This window comes from Aristolochia californica, unplaced genomic scaffold (assembly GCF_029961685.1).
Source record: "Aristolochia californica isolate CCGP_79_NKW_82.1479 unplaced genomic scaffold, dmAriCali1.0.hap1 SCAF_8, whole genome shotgun sequence".
NCBI lineage: Eukaryota > Viridiplantae > Streptophyta > Magnoliopsida > Piperales > Aristolochiaceae > Aristolochia > Aristolochia californica.
This window is the reverse complement of record NW_027182279.1, coordinates 5034295-5050934: the sequence shown is the minus strand read 5'-3', so window position 1 is coordinate 5050934 and position 16640 is coordinate 5034295. Positions and strand designations below refer to the sequence as shown.

General features: G+C 38.5%; 1 protein-coding gene across 2 annotated transcripts; it reads left to right on the top strand.

The window, feature by feature from the left end:
* The first annotated feature begins 2348 nt into the window (after nucleotides 1-2348).
* LOC137938685 (lysine-specific demethylase ELF6-like) lies at nucleotides 2349-15845 on the top strand. 2 transcript variants are annotated; one of them, XM_068783676.1, is made up of 8 exons: nucleotides 2349-2585; nucleotides 2837-4010; nucleotides 4110-4188; nucleotides 4396-4463; nucleotides 4702-4852; nucleotides 5663-6210; nucleotides 7539-7910; nucleotides 13539-15845. In XM_068783676.1, the coding sequence occupies exons 2-8, from the start codon at nucleotides 2963-2965 to the stop codon at nucleotides 15623-15625; spliced, it is 4353 nt and encodes a 1450-aa protein (XP_068639777.1). In that variant the 5' UTR covers nucleotides 2349-2585; nucleotides 2837-2962; the 3' UTR covers nucleotides 15626-15845. The 2 variants fall into 2 exon arrangements, with proteins under 2 accessions (XP_068639777.1, XP_068639778.1); XM_068783677.1 differs by lacking the exon at nucleotides 7539-7910.
* The last annotated feature ends 795 nt before the right edge of the window (nucleotides 15846-16640 follow it).

Below are 16640 nucleotides of genomic sequence, written 5' to 3'. Positions count from 1 at the left end.
TGGTTCAGCTACCGTCGTCAGTGATGTCCAGAAGGTACGCCGGAGTAGGTTCATCTTCATCGAGACGCACGCTGGTGAGGCTCTTCGTTGTCGGTCGGCGACACTTTTTGATGGAAGGCCGAGTGTGGCTCGGTTGTGGTTGTCGTTAGCCGATGGAACTTTCGAACAACGTTGTTCAAGGCGAAACAGAACAAACTTGCTCTGGTTTCTCCGGTGACTAAAATTACGGGACAGAGTTTTCGCTATATTCTTCGGTGACGAGAAGGAGAAGGAGAAGGATTCTCCTGCTCCGATACTAGGTAAAAAAAATACTTCAATTTTCTCTCACATTTTTCATTAACACTGTCAGCTTAAATAACCATTTTACAAACTATACATGGTAGAATTGCGAGTGATTATGGGCTTGAAGTATTTGTAAACACCCACCCCCACCCCCGCTACACACACACACAACATTGTTAATTATGAAAATGTCAAGCGACATTAAGTCTAGTCACATAGAATTAATGACATCAATAATTATAATTAATCATGGAGATATAATAATTTAACCCCACTGGATAATTGTTATATTTAAGTGATTAATTAGGATAAGATAGTTGCCCACAAGCCTAGAAAATTCTTTTAGAGAAAGTTATGGTCCCATTATAAAAAAATATGAATCAGTTATGTGTTATGATCTAAGCCCACAGGAAGGATTAATGAGATGTTGATTTATTTGTTTGAATTAATTTATATGAGTAAATATTCAATATTTGGCGTCATTGCATGTTTTAGTAAGCATTATTATATTTTGCAGTTGTTCAAACTTTATCTATTCCGAATTTTGATTCCTCCAATATTGTTTCTCTAAATGGTGATGATTATGCTGATTGGAAGGAGAAAATCTTCCTTGCATTAGGGTGCACTGACCTTAATTTGGCACTTCAAGTGAATAACCCCCAAGGCCCATGGAATCAAACACCCAAGTTGAGAAAACATCGTATGATCTTTGGGAGCCATCCAATCGCTTGAGTTTGATGTTTAGCAGGTCTCACAGTTAGAAAAGTGTCCATGGATCAATCCTTGATTGTGCTAAAGAGAAAGAATATCTCCAAGCTATTCAAGATCATTTTGAGACTTCTGACAAGGCATTGGTAAACATACTGATGACGGAAATGTGTTCCATGAAATTTAATAATACCAAAGGTGTGCATGAGCACATCATACAAATGCGATACATAGTTTCTAGACTAAAACATTGGAGTAATTTCTGGTTCACTTTATCCTTGACTCGTTCTCATCTGAATATGGACCCTCAAAGATACACACATAAGGAAAAAAATAGTCAATTAATGAACTTTTGACTATGTGTGTACAAGAAGAAGGGAAGTCGAATCAAGAGAGGATTGAAAGTGCACATTTGACGACTATGACAAAAAATCATTTTAGAAATGGAAGAAAAACTTTTCTTAATCAAGTTAGTAAGGGTGCTGTCAAATGCTCCTTTTGCAAGAAGAAATGATATGTAAAGAAGACAGATCCCAAATTCAAGCAATGACTTGAAAAGAAAGGTAATTTCCAATCTTTAGTGTGTTTTGAATCTAATATGGTTCATGTTTCTTATAACACTTGGTGAATTGGTTCTTGTACTACCCTCCATGTTGCCAACACTATAAAGGGTTTCTTAAACCAAAAAAAAAAAAATCAACAAAAATGAATGTTCCATCGATTCTAGAAAAAAGATGCATTTGCATGTAGAGGTGGTTGAGACTTATAGACTTGTCCTTAGTTTTGATTTTATTTTAGACCTTGAAAGACTTTTTATGTTTCATCTTTTTCAACAAAATTCATGTGGTGAAGCTTGAAGGATTTAAATCGTATTAAAGGTCAAAATGTATAGAGGATTTTTAAAGTTGGTGTTGTTAATAATGGCATATTTATTACGATAGGATATACAAAAAATTTTAACTTTTTGTTTTTATAATTCTATTTTGAATACGATATTTACTTCAACGTGTTATATTTGATTATGTAAAATTTATTTTAAAATATTTATATACATTTCAATGGCCTCTTAGAAGATGATATTGGCAAAGAAAATAATAAATTGTGTGTATTTAATTTTTTTTTATGTTATTTTATACTTACATATATAATCATTCTATTTTATCAAATATAACTAAATAAAATATTCTTAAAAGAAGAAGAAAAAAATGAAGACGAGGAAACAATAAAAAACAAGCATACCTTTGGATAACAAGTGTCAATCATGTAGGAAAAAAAACACACTATCGCCACTTGAGAAATCCCACTGATTGCACCGGTGAACCCAGTCCGCTCACCTCGGAGCCCGTTCGGGTGTACAGTAGACACACCACCCCGCCGGTGTTTAAAGTTCGCTTTTATCAGCCGATGAGCCGTGCGTAACAAAAAACACGACCTTATCATCCAACATGTGCCGATGGCGTCTCAAGATCCGTATCAGATAAACCGATTTGGCTTTCAACCGGTGGCTGTCCAAAATCACTCGCTCTCGCACTCCGGCCTAGGAATTTATTCACTGCTGAGTGCTGACAGATCAAGAGGCGTTTCGGCCGCTTCAGGTTTTTGGTCTCTCTCTAATCTCCTTTTTTTTTTCTTTCTGTTGAAACCTTGTAACTCATCTTCTTTAACAAACTGATGGTGTGCCCCACTTTGATACTAATGGGCTAAACATCCGTTTGCACATGTGCCTAGCTGAGAAAAAGAATATTAAGCCTCTTTGTAGAACCTGAACCTGAACCTGGGGAAGATAGCCATTCCGTTTGATCTTTCGTGACCGTGGTGTTGTTTTTTTGGTGTTTTCTCTGGTTAGGTTCAGGTGCGGAAAAGGTTGAATGACAAAGGTTTTCAAATGAACCTGTGAGAGAAATTGCAGCATGTCCAAGAAGTTGGTTTTTGTCTACAGCTCGAGGCATTAATATTTTAGATATTGACTTTGATGAGTGATTTGGAGATACCCAGTTGGCTGCAGAGGCTGCCTCTGGCACCTGAATATCACCCTACTGAAACCGAATTTGCTGACCCGATTGCATACATATCCAAAATTGAAAAGGAAGCATGCTCTTTTGGTATTTGCAAGGTGGTCCCGCCATTGCCCAAACCTTCAAAAAAATATGTTTTGTCAAACATAAATATGTCACTATTAAAATGCCCAGATTTCAGGTCCAACTCAGACACGTGCAGTATTTCTATACCTTCTCAAATAGGTTCAGGTGATAAAGGAAATGATGGAATGATTCGGGCTGTGTTCACCACGAGACATCAAGAGCTTGGTCATAGCTCAAAAAGACCTAGAGGGCCCATGTTGGCTAGGCAACCAGATGTTTATAAGCAAGTCTGGCAAAGTGGGGAGTTTTATACATTAGATCAGTTTGAATCAAAATCAAAAGCTTTTGCACGAAGTCTGATGAGTAGCATGAAGGAAGTGTCTCCATTAACTGTGGAGGCTCAGTTTTGGAAGGCTGCTTCTGATAAACCTATTTATATTGAGTATGCAAATGATTTGCCAGGCTCAGGTTTTGGTGAGCCTGAAGAACCATCTCAATATTTCCTTAAGCAAAAGAGAAAGCGGAAATCCAATGGGGAAAGTGTTACTTATGAAAAAGATAAGTTGGAAAATGTTGAAGAATCTCAAGCTAAGACTGAAGAAGTTTCTTCCTCTAAGGCCTTCTGTATTGTTGATAGAGAAGGTACTTCAGGTTGGAAGCTTTCAAATAGCCCTTGGAATTTGCAAGTAATTGCAAGATCTGCAGGTTCACTTACTCGCTTTATGCCTGATGAAGTACCTGGAGTTACCTCTCCCATGGTTTATATTGGAATGTTGTTTAGTTGGTTTGCTTGGCATGTGGAAGACCATGAGCTTCATAGTTTGAATTTCCTCCATATGGGTTCTCCGAAGACTTGGTATGGAGTTCCTGGTGATTTTGCTTTTGCATTGGAAGAAGTCATTAGACTGCACGGTTATGGTGGAAATCTTGATCGATTAGGTAAGTTCCTATAATTTCTCATGTACATAGGATTCTGGAATGCTTTTGCATTTATATCTTTAATTTGATTTAGTTCTATTCTTAACAACACATTGCCAGCTGCTCTCACTCTCCTGGGTGAGAAAACAACTTTGATGTCACCTGAGATCATTGTTGCGTCAGGAATTCCTTGTTGCAGGTAAGCTTACTTGCAGACTTTACTTGTTAACTATCAGCATTTCAGGCCTTTCAACCTTTGAGAGTGCCACTATCATACTGAACTAGAATTTGGAGTTTTATGCTAAATGAAATAATTGCCATGAAATAATATGCTTCAAGGAGACATAATTAAACATGAAAATAATCAGTATTGCATTGTAATTATTGTGATTCTGTTTTTTTTCAGGTTGGTACAAAATCCTGGTGAATTTGTTGTGACATTTCCAAGGGCATATCATGTAGGGTTCAGCCATGGTAATAGTCTTGTATATATTTTCTATCTTTTAGTTCTCTCCTTTTGTTAACATAGTTGCTATAATTGTATGAATGGCTTTGAAAGTTTGCATGTTTTGAATTCCTTCCATTTTCTAAACTTTCTTCGATGTTTATTGGATCTTTTGGTTCAAAGATCAAACTTTGAAGAACTACAGAACTGTTCCTGTCCTTATTTTTGTGTTTTTTTTTTTTTTTTGGCCCATCTTTATGTTTACAGGGTTTAATTGTGGGGAGGCTGCTAATTTTGCCACTCCAAAGTGGCTTAAAGTAGCAAAGGAGGCTGCAGTACGTAGAGCTGCAATGAATTATTTGCCGATGCTGTCCCATCAGCAACTTCTGTACTTGCTGTCGGTGTCCTTTGTTTCAAGGTTAGCTAATCTTATACACTTTCTTTTTTGATTTTTAGGTATAATACCTATGGCCAAAAGTCAACGTGCAATTATTTTGCTGATTGGAAGACATGCCCTTAATATACTTTTTTATTTAGTTCTATATTTTTTTCTTTTTGAGAATGAGATGATTTTATTGAAGACCCAAGGCCAAAGGGAGCACGAAACAATGTCTATAATGGAGGCTAACATTCTAAATGGTGTAATTGTGAATGCACCTTGCAAATACCCTCGTTGTACCTTCCAGTTGAGCTGTTTAAAGTATGTGTCTACTATTCCAACTTTGTTCTAGAGGTAACTGTACTAATAACAGAATTCTCCAGTTGGAGACTGTTTTTTAGGTTGTGTATGGACATGTCTAGAAAAACAATTGTAGACACCTCAACTCGTTGATCTATGTCACCATGCTGCATGATTGTCAATTATGTATCATCCAACTGTTTACTAGTGTGCAAATGTTTACACTAGAATATTTTCTTTCTTTTCTCATTAATCAATGTAGTTATCACATAAAGTTTTGGTTCTTATTTTGGTCCGGAGATGTAATGGAGGTTGTTCAAGTGACTCCAAAGATTCAAAAGTTTTGCAATGTTATTTATGTGGAAGAGTAGCCAATTCTTGGTTTTTTAAATTTACATCTTTTTCTTTTTTCTTTTTACTTAGTTCCTCGTTTTTTTTGTCCATATATATTTGAACACACATTTTTGGTGTCCATGCCTATATGAAATGGGCACCTAATTATCATCTTGTTCTCCAGTTTGAATCTGCTGGAAATTCTTTTAATGCCAGAATACCTAAAGCCTTACTTCCAGGCATACGAAGTTCTCGCCTCAGTGATCGTAAGAAAGAAGAAAAAGAAAATATTGTAAAGAAAGCATTTCTAGATGATATTGTAAGAGAAAATTGTCTGTTAAATGTTTTCCTTGAAAAGAAGGTGGTTGAAGGTGCGGTGCTCTGGGACCCTGAAATGCTGCCTTCCGCAAGTACTGGTTCATCAGGTTTATTGGTTGACAAAAAAGAGAAAATTGATGGTCAATTAACTCCTTCAGTTAATACAGAGAACTATGGGGTTGTGGATGGAGTCAATTGTCCAAGTTCCCACTTGGAGCAATTGAAGAATGTATATTATAATGAGGATGATTTGCCATGTGGCTTGCATATGGACTCAGGGGCACTGGCTTGTGTGGCTTGTGGACTTCTTGGATTTCCATTTATGTCTGTAGTTCAACCTTCAGATGAAGCTCTAGAAGACATGTTGTCTAGAGAGGGTGAAGTACGCAGAGAACAAATGAAGAGCAATATTTATTCTAATGAGACACTCAAGGCTGCCGATTCAGGTGCTATATCTTGAACCTCTTTTTTTTAATTTTCAATTTTTTTTAGCTCAGTCAAACCATGAATTACTAGCAGCATAAAGTCATCCTTAGTTTTGGAATCTCCAAAGCACTCAGTATGTTGTTTCTTGTAGCTATACATTTCTAATTCTATTGTGCATACAGTAACCATGAGCCATCCTAATCTTCTTGGCCTTTTTATGATTTTGACAGAAATTATATGTACAAAACTTGAGACTTGTTCGGGATGTTTTCCCACTCTACTGATTGAAACAAACTTGCAACTTTTTTGCATGACATCTGATGTTATATCAAAGATTTCTAGCAGTAGTAAATAAAAATTGTGAAGTTGGGTCCAAGGCCCCTCCCAAAATGACTAGCCAACTTAGGAAACCTCTTTCCCAACTAATAAACTCAAGATCTTTGTACTCACTAATTCATGTGGGACTTTTTCTTATCACTCCCCCTCACGTGTAGGCCCTCTTTTGTGGCTCTACAAGTGGATAATTTTAAGTGTATGCCCTCTTTTGTGGCTCTACAAGTGGATAATTTTAGGTGTATGCCCCATTGTCTATGTGATAGGGTTTTTAGAATGAGGTCTTTGCTCAAGTCTCACCATGGATGTTGAGTATGGTGTTCATGTGTAATCAACATTCAAAAAAAAAAATCTTTCCTAGTGTTGCTGCAAATGGGGTTCAATATGCTCACCTGTATGACTATCCTCATCTGTTAATGTTGATTTTTCATTTGTCACCATTAGCAACTTGATCCACAAACAGGGCCTGAAAGTGCATAGCTCATGTTGTCATTGGTTTCCTATGCTTACTAATTTGAGGTGCTGATTTATGTGTCTGATCATAGATTCAAAGATTACATGTTCATTTCACATCAGGTTCTCACCATCCCTATATCCAAGAAGAAAAGATTTAATGGTCAGAGGGAAAAGTTCCTTATTTTCATTCTCAGTTTTAAAATAAAGAATAGCTTATATGTTAAGTTCAGATCTTGACAAAGTGATTACCTTTTACCTTTGGGTGCTTCCAGAAAAATAAATGTATTTTTTACAGCAGTGCATCTTGCTGCTTTCTATTCAATGTGTATCACTGCCATTGACTTTAGCTGCATATGTGGAAAGTTGGGGAGTGCCTCAGAATGATTTTTCCTGCTGTCATTTGTGGGCCTCATTTGAGTGATGATAAGGCACAAGAACCTCTTATTGTATCTTTTGATGTTAAAAGACCTCCAATTGCAGTCATATCTTTTTATTCCTCTATAACTGATCTACTGATACAACGATCTAATTCTAGATGGATTTCAATTTCTTGAAACAGGAGCTGCACATGAGGACCGAACAGATAACTGCTATCAGAATGCCGAAATGACTATTCTGACAATTGACAAGAATATGGTCTTAACTAATACTAATGAGTGTCAGAATTTGACAGTAGGTGATGTAGATTTTCACAATTTAAATGGGATTGACATCTGTAGTCACTCTTTTTCTGGTTCGGAGGCATGTCTTCGTGGCACAGAGGGGTGTCTTAAACCTCTCAGGAATAATAGGTTCAAGAAGGTTAGAAAGCCATGGAATACAAGTAGTAGGATTTTAAAGCCACGGATCTTCTGCCTGGAGCATGCACTTGAGGTTGAGAAACTGTTGGACAGCAAGGGTGGTGCAAATATTTTAATTATTTGCCATTCAGGTAAAAGGTGGCGTTTTAATCACAATGTTTATACTACATCATGTGTATTATGGTTACACGCTTTTCACATTTCTTGTTTTAGCTTTACATTCATTTTTGAAACTTCTACTCAGCTGTTCCTTTTCCTCTACTGTTTGGAGGTGCCTTTTATACCTCAATTTTTCCCCCACTTCATATTTCTGATTCTTGTGGAATAATCATGTGGTAATCTTTAAAAAATTTAATGTAAAGTGTGGAAGTGCATGAATACCTGCTTGGGTTGCACTACATAAATATCATTGTGTTGGAAAGTTTTTGAAGTGGTGAGAACCTGCAATCTCTTCTTACCTGTATACTCTTGGAATTGCCATTTCATCTGCTCATTAGGCTTTCACAAACATTTGGAGTCTTCCCTATCTTTCCCTGTTTGAGAACCCTATTGCCTTTTCAACCAGACTGTCCAGAGTCTCTCTTACTTCTTCAAAGAAAAAAAGTAAATAAAAGTGGAAGCATATTTTTGCTGACAATTTTTGTACTAAAAATTCTGGTGTATTAAGTCAAAAGATGTTTTTTTTAGAAGAAAAAATTTCTTGCTTCCAAATTGAAAGTGGAAGAGTTAAAAGTCTGTCCACCTGGGCCCTTAGTTTTCTGCAGTGATCATCAATGTGGTTATTAGACAACCAAGATGCTCAAATAATGACTGTATTTAGAGTATGAGATGATTTAAGTTGTTTTGGTCAGTGCAAGAATGCTAATATGTAGTTGACGAGATACTTAGTATAGGACAGTTAATGTTTATGTAGTTCCTTTTGATGTTGAAGCCAATCATAATCCTATAAAACCAAAGATGAGTGAAAGACGGAGAAGAGCGGAAGACAGGAAAGAGGAAAGGGAAGAAGACAAGCGTTAAAAGAGAGGACTTGGAATAGGAATTGTGAGTCCCTAAGTTGGGTCAACTTAGGAGAAAATGGGTTTCCACTCCTTATAGAATGTGTAATGAGAGTAATGATAAGATTCCCCCTTAGGTCTACATGCATAGAGAAAAAATATATTAAAACAATACAAATTTCACCCGTCCTATGAAGCTAGACTTTCTCACACTCCCCCTTCAACTGGAGAATATGCATCATATTTTTTTTAATGAAGCGATAATTTATTAGAAATAGAAAAAAAACAAAACAACCAGAAATTAGAGGAGCTCTCCCCCTACAACATGGGATTGGAGGGAGGCTCCATTTTTAGCAAGAGAATCAGCAAATATGTTTGCTGATCTCGGGGTGTGAGTGCAATAACATTGAAGGGGGGAAATAAGTTAAAATTTTTTTGTGAAGAGCACTCCAATGACACCAAAGAGGGACTGAGGCAGTAGAACACCAGTTGATGACAACCAACGAGTCACCTTCGATAATGAGGGGTCCACTGGGATGATGTCGGAAGAGGAGGCCTTGATAAAGAGCAAAGACCTTAGCTTCAGTGGAGTCAGCAATCCCCATTGGTCCCGAGTAAGCGAGGAGGGATTGACCATCAACGTCACAGATGATACTGTTGAAACCAGCAATGCCTGGGCTCCCTCGGGTGTTGCCATCAAAATTTAGCTTAAGGAATCAGGAGGGAGGAGGGGACTAGGCTTTGTTGATGGGTGGACGTTGATGGCAGGTCATATTAGCAATAATCGACGAATTGAGACGAAGGGGGGAGTTTGTAGATCTGAATTATTTTTTTGTATGAAGCCAAGCTGAAACATGACCAATAATCTTGCTGACTACCATCTCAGGACAGCAGGCCTTGAAGTTGAATCACCTATTGTTACATTCTTTCCAGATGGCCCAAGGAATATGGCCAACAACTGAGGAGATCAGAATTTTACCCTAGAATGGGAAGATGGGATCTTGAAGCGATCTTAAGGGTAGTGAGGAAGTTGCTGGGCAGACATAATTGAAGTCCGATGTGGTTGAAGATGTCGGACCAAACAAACCAGGCGAAATGGCAGTGGAGGAGGAGATGGTTGGTCGTCTCCTTGATTGCATTGCAAAAAGCAAAAAGTACACAGTAGGGAAGGGGAGGTGTTACCCCGTTTGTGAAGGTTGGAGGCTGAAAATTTTGTCCTTGACGACACACCAGAGGAAGAATTTTGCCTTGAGAGAGGCAACCAACTTCCAGATGCAGCAAATGTCAAAAGGACCCGTCGAGGGGGGGGGGGGGGGGGGGGGGGGTGCGCGCAACCATTGATGAGATGGTAGGTGGAAGAAACAGAGAAAACGCCATCTCGTTCGAGGTGCCACAAGATCTTATCCTTTGCATTTGGACATATATTAATGTTCTGAAGTAGCTTGAGAAGGGAGGAGGCCAAGGTGGCTTCCACATAGTTGAGATCTCGGCGAAGGAACAGATTCCAATCATCAGGTGGGGACCAGGATGAGGCAACAATAGCACTGGGCTGATAGTTGATTGGCAGGAGGGAGGCAAATGAGTTGCAGAGAGGACTAGAATCACACCACCAATCGATCTAGAAATTCAGTTTCTCACCATTTCCGACAAAGAAATGGATTTCTTTCTCAAAGAGGCCAAGGAGAGGGAAAAAAGTTCGCCAAAGGGGGGAGAGGTTTAGACATTTTCCCCTAGCAATCCATCAGGAAGAGGTCCAATTAAATTTGGTCGCAATCATCGGCCTCCAAATGGCAGTAGGAACAACATTGAATTTCCATAGCCATTTTAAAATGAAGGCTTTGTCGATGCCATGGGTTAACCAAATGCCGTGACCACCTCTGTCTTTGGGTTTACAAATATTACTCCATTTGATCAGGTGGTATTTGAAGGCAGTCTCAACACCTTTCCAAAGGAAGTTCTGCTTGAGCCCATCAATTTTCCAGCAAATTGCCATTGGGCAGTGAAGGAAGGATAAGAAGTAATTGGGAATTATAGCGAGGCAAGAGTTGATGAGAATAAGTCTCCTAGCTTTGGACAAGAGACGGCCACACCACGAAGCAAGCCTTCGCCCAAGACGTTCAAGCACAAGGTCCCAAAGATGGCTATGAGGTCTACCCTCAAAGAAAGGAAGACTCAAATAAGAAGTGGACAAAGAGCTGATTCCGCAGTTCAAATAGGAGGTCATGTCCTGGAGCAGCATTGAGTCAATTTGGTATCCGATGAGGGAGCTTTTCTTCCAATTGATTTTCTGGCCGGAGGTTATCTCTAAGATGTTCAGCAATGCCTTGAGATGTTTGATTTGATCCATTGTGCCGACACTGAATATCATTGTGTTGTCGACAAAAAAGAGATGTTAAAAGTTGGCTGGTAGGCAACAGGTTCAAGCCAGTGGAGTTGATGGGCTGTGTGAATTAGAGTTGGTAAGAAAAATACAATGAGGCCTTTACCAGGGTTTCCTATCATAACTAAGGCCTCAACTTTAACCTTCTTAGTAATTTCACTCTTACAATCATTCAAATTAGGCCCATATTGTGATCCTGAGACTTCCCACTCATCTTGAAATTCCTAATGTGGAGGACATGAGTATTGAGTAGGTTTTGTGAAGTTGGGTCCAAGGTCTATCCCAAAATAACTAGCCAACTTAGGAAGTCTTTTTTCCAACTAATAAACTCAAGATCTGTGTACTCACTAATCCATGTGGGACTATTCCTTAATCGTCCCCCTCACGTGTAGACCCTTTTTTTTGTGGCTGTACAAGTGGATAATTTAGGTGTAGGCCCTCTTTTGTGGCTCTACAAGTGGATAATTTAGGTGTATGCCCTCTTTTGTAGCTATACAAGTGGATAATTTTAGGTTTAGGCCCTCTTTTGTAGCTCTACAAGTGGATAATTTAGGTGTAAGCTCTCTTTTGTGGCTCTACAAGTAGATAATTTTAGGTGTAGACCTTCTTTTGTTGCTCTACAAGTGGATAATTTAGGTGTAGGCCCTCTTTTGTGCAAGTGGATAATTTTAGGTGTAGGCCCTCTTTTGTTGCTCTACAAGTGGATAATTTAGGTGTAGGCCCTCTTTTGTGACTTTACAAGTGGATAATTTAGGTGTAGGTCCTCTTTTGTGGCTCTACAAGTGGATAATTTTAGGTGTTGACCCTCTTTTGTGGCTTTACAAGTGGACAATTTAGGTTTAAGCCCTCTTTTATGGCTCTACAAGTGGATAATTTAAGTATAAGCCCACATATGAATACCTGTTCTAATACCATATTAAGTCGGGTCCAAGGCCCATCTCAAAATGACTAGCCAACTTAGGAAGCCTCTTTCCCAACTTATAAATTCAAAATCTTTGTACTCACTAATCCATGTGAGACTATTCCTTAACAGGTTTCTAGGGACATTTCCTTGAGCTGGTCCCCTCTAACTTGTGTAACAATTACACTAGTATTACATGACTCATGGCGATTTGGCTGACCATTTCCCCTGTTATTCTGCCTTTGTCGAGACATGTAGTACTCTTTATGCTTGTAAGATGCTTTTGAGTCAACCTATAAAATTGGCATTGATGCTCACTAATAGTTTCACCATTTGTATAATCTAACCACTACAAGAGGACATACATAGGGCAATTAGAGAGAGATATAGGGAAGTCTAAAATAATGTTCCAACAAGGCTCTAATACCAAAATAGATGTAGGACAGGAAGCACTTTAGGTTCTAGGGTTCTAACAGGTGCTGAATTAGGTCATAACGAAGCTGACTAAATAAATCAGAAAATAGGGTATATTAATTGCATGCTAACACCATAAGAAAAATAACTTAAACCATGAAAATATACCAAAGTCACTACAAACATGCATAACATGCACTAACTAAAGGAGAAATACCTTAGGGATGAAAGTCATTTACAAATCTGAGAGGATAAAGGAAATAAAGCTCAAAATGGGCTCAAGATAGGGTAGGAAACGATAAAGATGCAATTTTTCAGATCTGTCCTACTTTGATTTAGGCAATATAAGCAAGATTTTTGAACTCAGCAAATGGTCCTGAAATTGAAGAAAAAGTACTGAAATTTTATGAAAAGAGGATCAAAAGGGAAATAGCAATTTAGGGTTCCTTGCTGAAATAGAATTGGTATGAAAGTACAATGAGAGAAGATTTTTTTAAAAGCAAAAATGAGAGAAACAAAAAAGAAAGAGAAAAAGGAGGCATCACACCTTATTTTGGAATTCACTTCCAGGAGAGAGAGAGAGCGTCACATCCAAGCAACATAATTCTGGAATTTCCTTCATAAGTGCCAATACAGGACTTTGGATGCTTTAAATAACGACAAACCCAAAAATTTAACGGCCTAAATTAAAACATCTTATTGTATGAAACTAAGGGCCAAGTTTAAACCTAAAAGAACCTTAATGGAACCAATACTAAAAAGTCCCTCTAAACTGAAACACTGAAAATTGTAAATAAAACCATTTAATTCTTATAGGCCAAGACAAAGCCCAACTAAAACATGACCAACTGAAAATAATACAACTAAAACCCAATCTACGAACTAACAAAAAAATCTTGGGCTCCTCATTGAGCCAAATAGCTACATATCTATTCTTCTTCTTTGAACTTGCTTGGAACTTTCCCATCAATTAGTTAAGGTGATTGACTTTTATTCTTCTTTGCTTTTGGTTGTTTGAGCAATCAATTTATTTGGAGGCATTCATGCATATTTTTAATTGATGCAGATTTCCCAAAAATAAAGGAACAAGCACTGTTCATTGCTGAAGAGGTTGGTGTTCATCTACAATTTTTGGATGGAGCATTGAATCTCGCGTCTAAAGAGGATCTTAACTTGATTAACATTGCAATTGATGTTGATGAACACGAAGAATGTGGAGAAGATTGGACCTCAAAACTAGGTCTGAATCTCAAGTACTGTGTCAAGATTCGGAAGCTATCTCCCTCAAGGTATGAGCAGCACAGACTGGCATTAGGTGGGTTATTTTCTGAACAGATGCCTTCTCTGAATATGCCTAGCCTCAAATGGATCTCCAGAAAATCTCGAACACATAATAAGGTACGAAATCCTAGTAATCTGAATTCATGTGGTAGAAAGAGTGATTTAGTTGTGAAGAACTTAGGTAATGAAGCTAAGAATTTCGAAAGTTCTATTGGCAAACCTTCACCTGAAGTGTTAGGTAGTAAGCCCCGCAGCCGTGGCCGACCTAGAAAACGCCTACCTGGAGAAGAGGGTTGTGGAGATATCACTGCATCAGGTGAGGGAGAAAGCTTAACTAGTAATGTAAATGAGAAAGCTGATACTGGTTCAGTTATCTTGGCTTTACCTACCGTGGCTGTCTCAAACTCTGGAATATCGGAAAAATCAGAACCAGAAGATCAGCCATTCACTTATATAATAGATGTGGTGGGTAAGACTGGCAAGTCTGTGGACTCTTCCTACCCAAAAATATTAGACGAGATCAAGGCTGAGGGTAGTGACACTTTGAATATGGATGGAGACTATCCACTCAGCAGTGAAGCAGACAAGGACAATCAACCTTCTACTGTTGGCCCTCGATCATCTTCTACTGTTGTACCTTCAGCTGAACTTTCTGGAACTTCTTTTGAAATCCTTGGTGCAGAAGAAATCACTACTAGTAATGAAGTTTGTTATTCTGAAATGCCAGGTCCACCCAGTTTCTCACCTGGAGTTTCTCAAAGTGAAAGTGGACCTCTACATTCTGAAGGGAAAAAAAAGGGACTTGAAGTTTGTGGTTCTGCACAATTTTTAGATACCAGTCATCCTGGTTCCTCTTCTGATGCTTCTGTAAGTCACCAAGATTCGCAAGTACCAGTGGAAATTTATCATGAAGTTTGGAAGTTTGAAAAATTAGCAGCTGGTTTTCCACCTGTTACAAGCATGGAAAGTTGTGAACAAGTTAAGGCCGATGTTGCTGATGAAGTAGATCTGCCAGCTTCAGCAGATTCAGTTAGAATGCCTTTTATTGCAAGCTTAACTGCTGAAGTTTCTGAAAAGCAGGCCAATCAGATTTTATGTGAACCAAGAAGAGTGGAGGAAGCTCAAAATTCGAGAAATCTGGAAGGTCAACTTGCTGTTACTGGGACAAGTGGTTTGAAAATGCAGAAAGGGCTTCTTGCTGGGCAGGAAAGAAACATTGCAAGTAAAATTCATTCACAAGGGGTTCCAGTGACTGCTGCTCCTATCTTCCTCGTGTACTCAAAAAAGCGAAAAAGAGAATCAGGCAAGAAATCTAAGGATCTGGTTAACTTTAATGATTCTCCTTTGTCAAAAAATGTTGACTGTAATAGTTTTACAAGGGGCCCATGTGAGGGCTTGAGACCAAGAACAGGGGCCACAGTGGCTAGTAATATACAAAGTTGCAGAACAATGGATACGAAGGTGCAAAAGAAGTCCCAGAAACAAATTGGTGTAGCTGCTTCGAGGGTAAAATCCAAGGCTAGTGAAGAATCTTATCAGTGTGATATAGAAGGATGTCACATGAGTTTCTTAACAAAGGTTGAACTAAATCTCCACAAGTGTAACCGATGCACTTACAAAGGATGTGGGAAGCGGTTCAGTTCTCACAAGTATGCTGTGCACCATCGGAAGGTTCACACTGATGACAGGCCGCTGAAGTGCCCATGGAAGGAGTGTAACATGTCATTCAAGTGGTCTTGGGCTCGAACTGAGCATATACGCGTTCATACGGGTGAGCGACCATATCAGTGTAAGTTTGAGGGCTGTAGTCTTACTTTTAGATTTGTTTCAGACTTCAGCCGCCACCGAAGAAAAACTGGACACTCATATTGAATAGCTACACTGCTGTAACATTTTAAGGATGTTAATTTTATTGTGGGAAGAAGGGGGCAATTAGTTGCAATGACAGTTTCCTTTTTCCGGGCATGCAAGTTGCAAGAAACCATAGTTGGATTAGCAGTAGATATCTGACTTCAGTGTAATCGATGTGTTTTTTCTCCATGGATTTTTTATCGGTTCTCCTTCAGGACATTCTGTTGTTCCCCAAACTTAATCAAATGGATTATTTCATTTATTGAGAAAATGAGTTTCTTTCATTCCTCAAACACTTAACCAGTTTTCTGTACATGCCCATTGAAAAATTTGGTACCATAGTCTTAAATCTGCTGCCTGTGGACGCAAGCAGGAGGCAAGAGTCCTCCATGAGTTGCTTCCTGCCTTTCTCCTGCTTGTGTATGGTGAGAATAAGACCTTCTGAGGCCAGAATTCCTGAAATTGAAAAATTGACATTCAGAACCTTTGAAAAAGCCATGGTTTTTGGTGGATCAGGTTGGGAGTGACTAATCTTTTCTATTCTGCTCAGATTGCCTTGACATTTGTCATTGGACTTGCCAGTGCCAATCCAATGAAGGTTTTCAGGTGTTTGTGTTGGTTCCTGAGTTTGAAACAGGGGTTTCTCTTTGGTTCTGTGAATGAATTTTGAATGAATCCAACTAAAGTGACTGATAAAAGTTCTGTTAAGGGTTTTCACTTTTTCTGTTTTTTAATACATGGTCTGGGAGTATAGTTTAGAGCAGGAAATAAAATTTGATGACATGAGAAATGTCTCATGAATGATATCCGACCCATAAACGGTAAAGACTTAGTAAAATTTGGGATCTCTGATTGCATTCTTAAATTTGCTGAATCAACTGGCATGGAAAGCACATTGTTCCCAAGCCTTGATCTAGTAAATCATCTCAAACTTCTTGAAAACTTGATTAGTGCTATTCAGAGCAGATTTCTTCAGAGTCTTCACTATAATAAAACTAAAACAATTGGCACATTCAAGGTAACAATGTTTCTACCT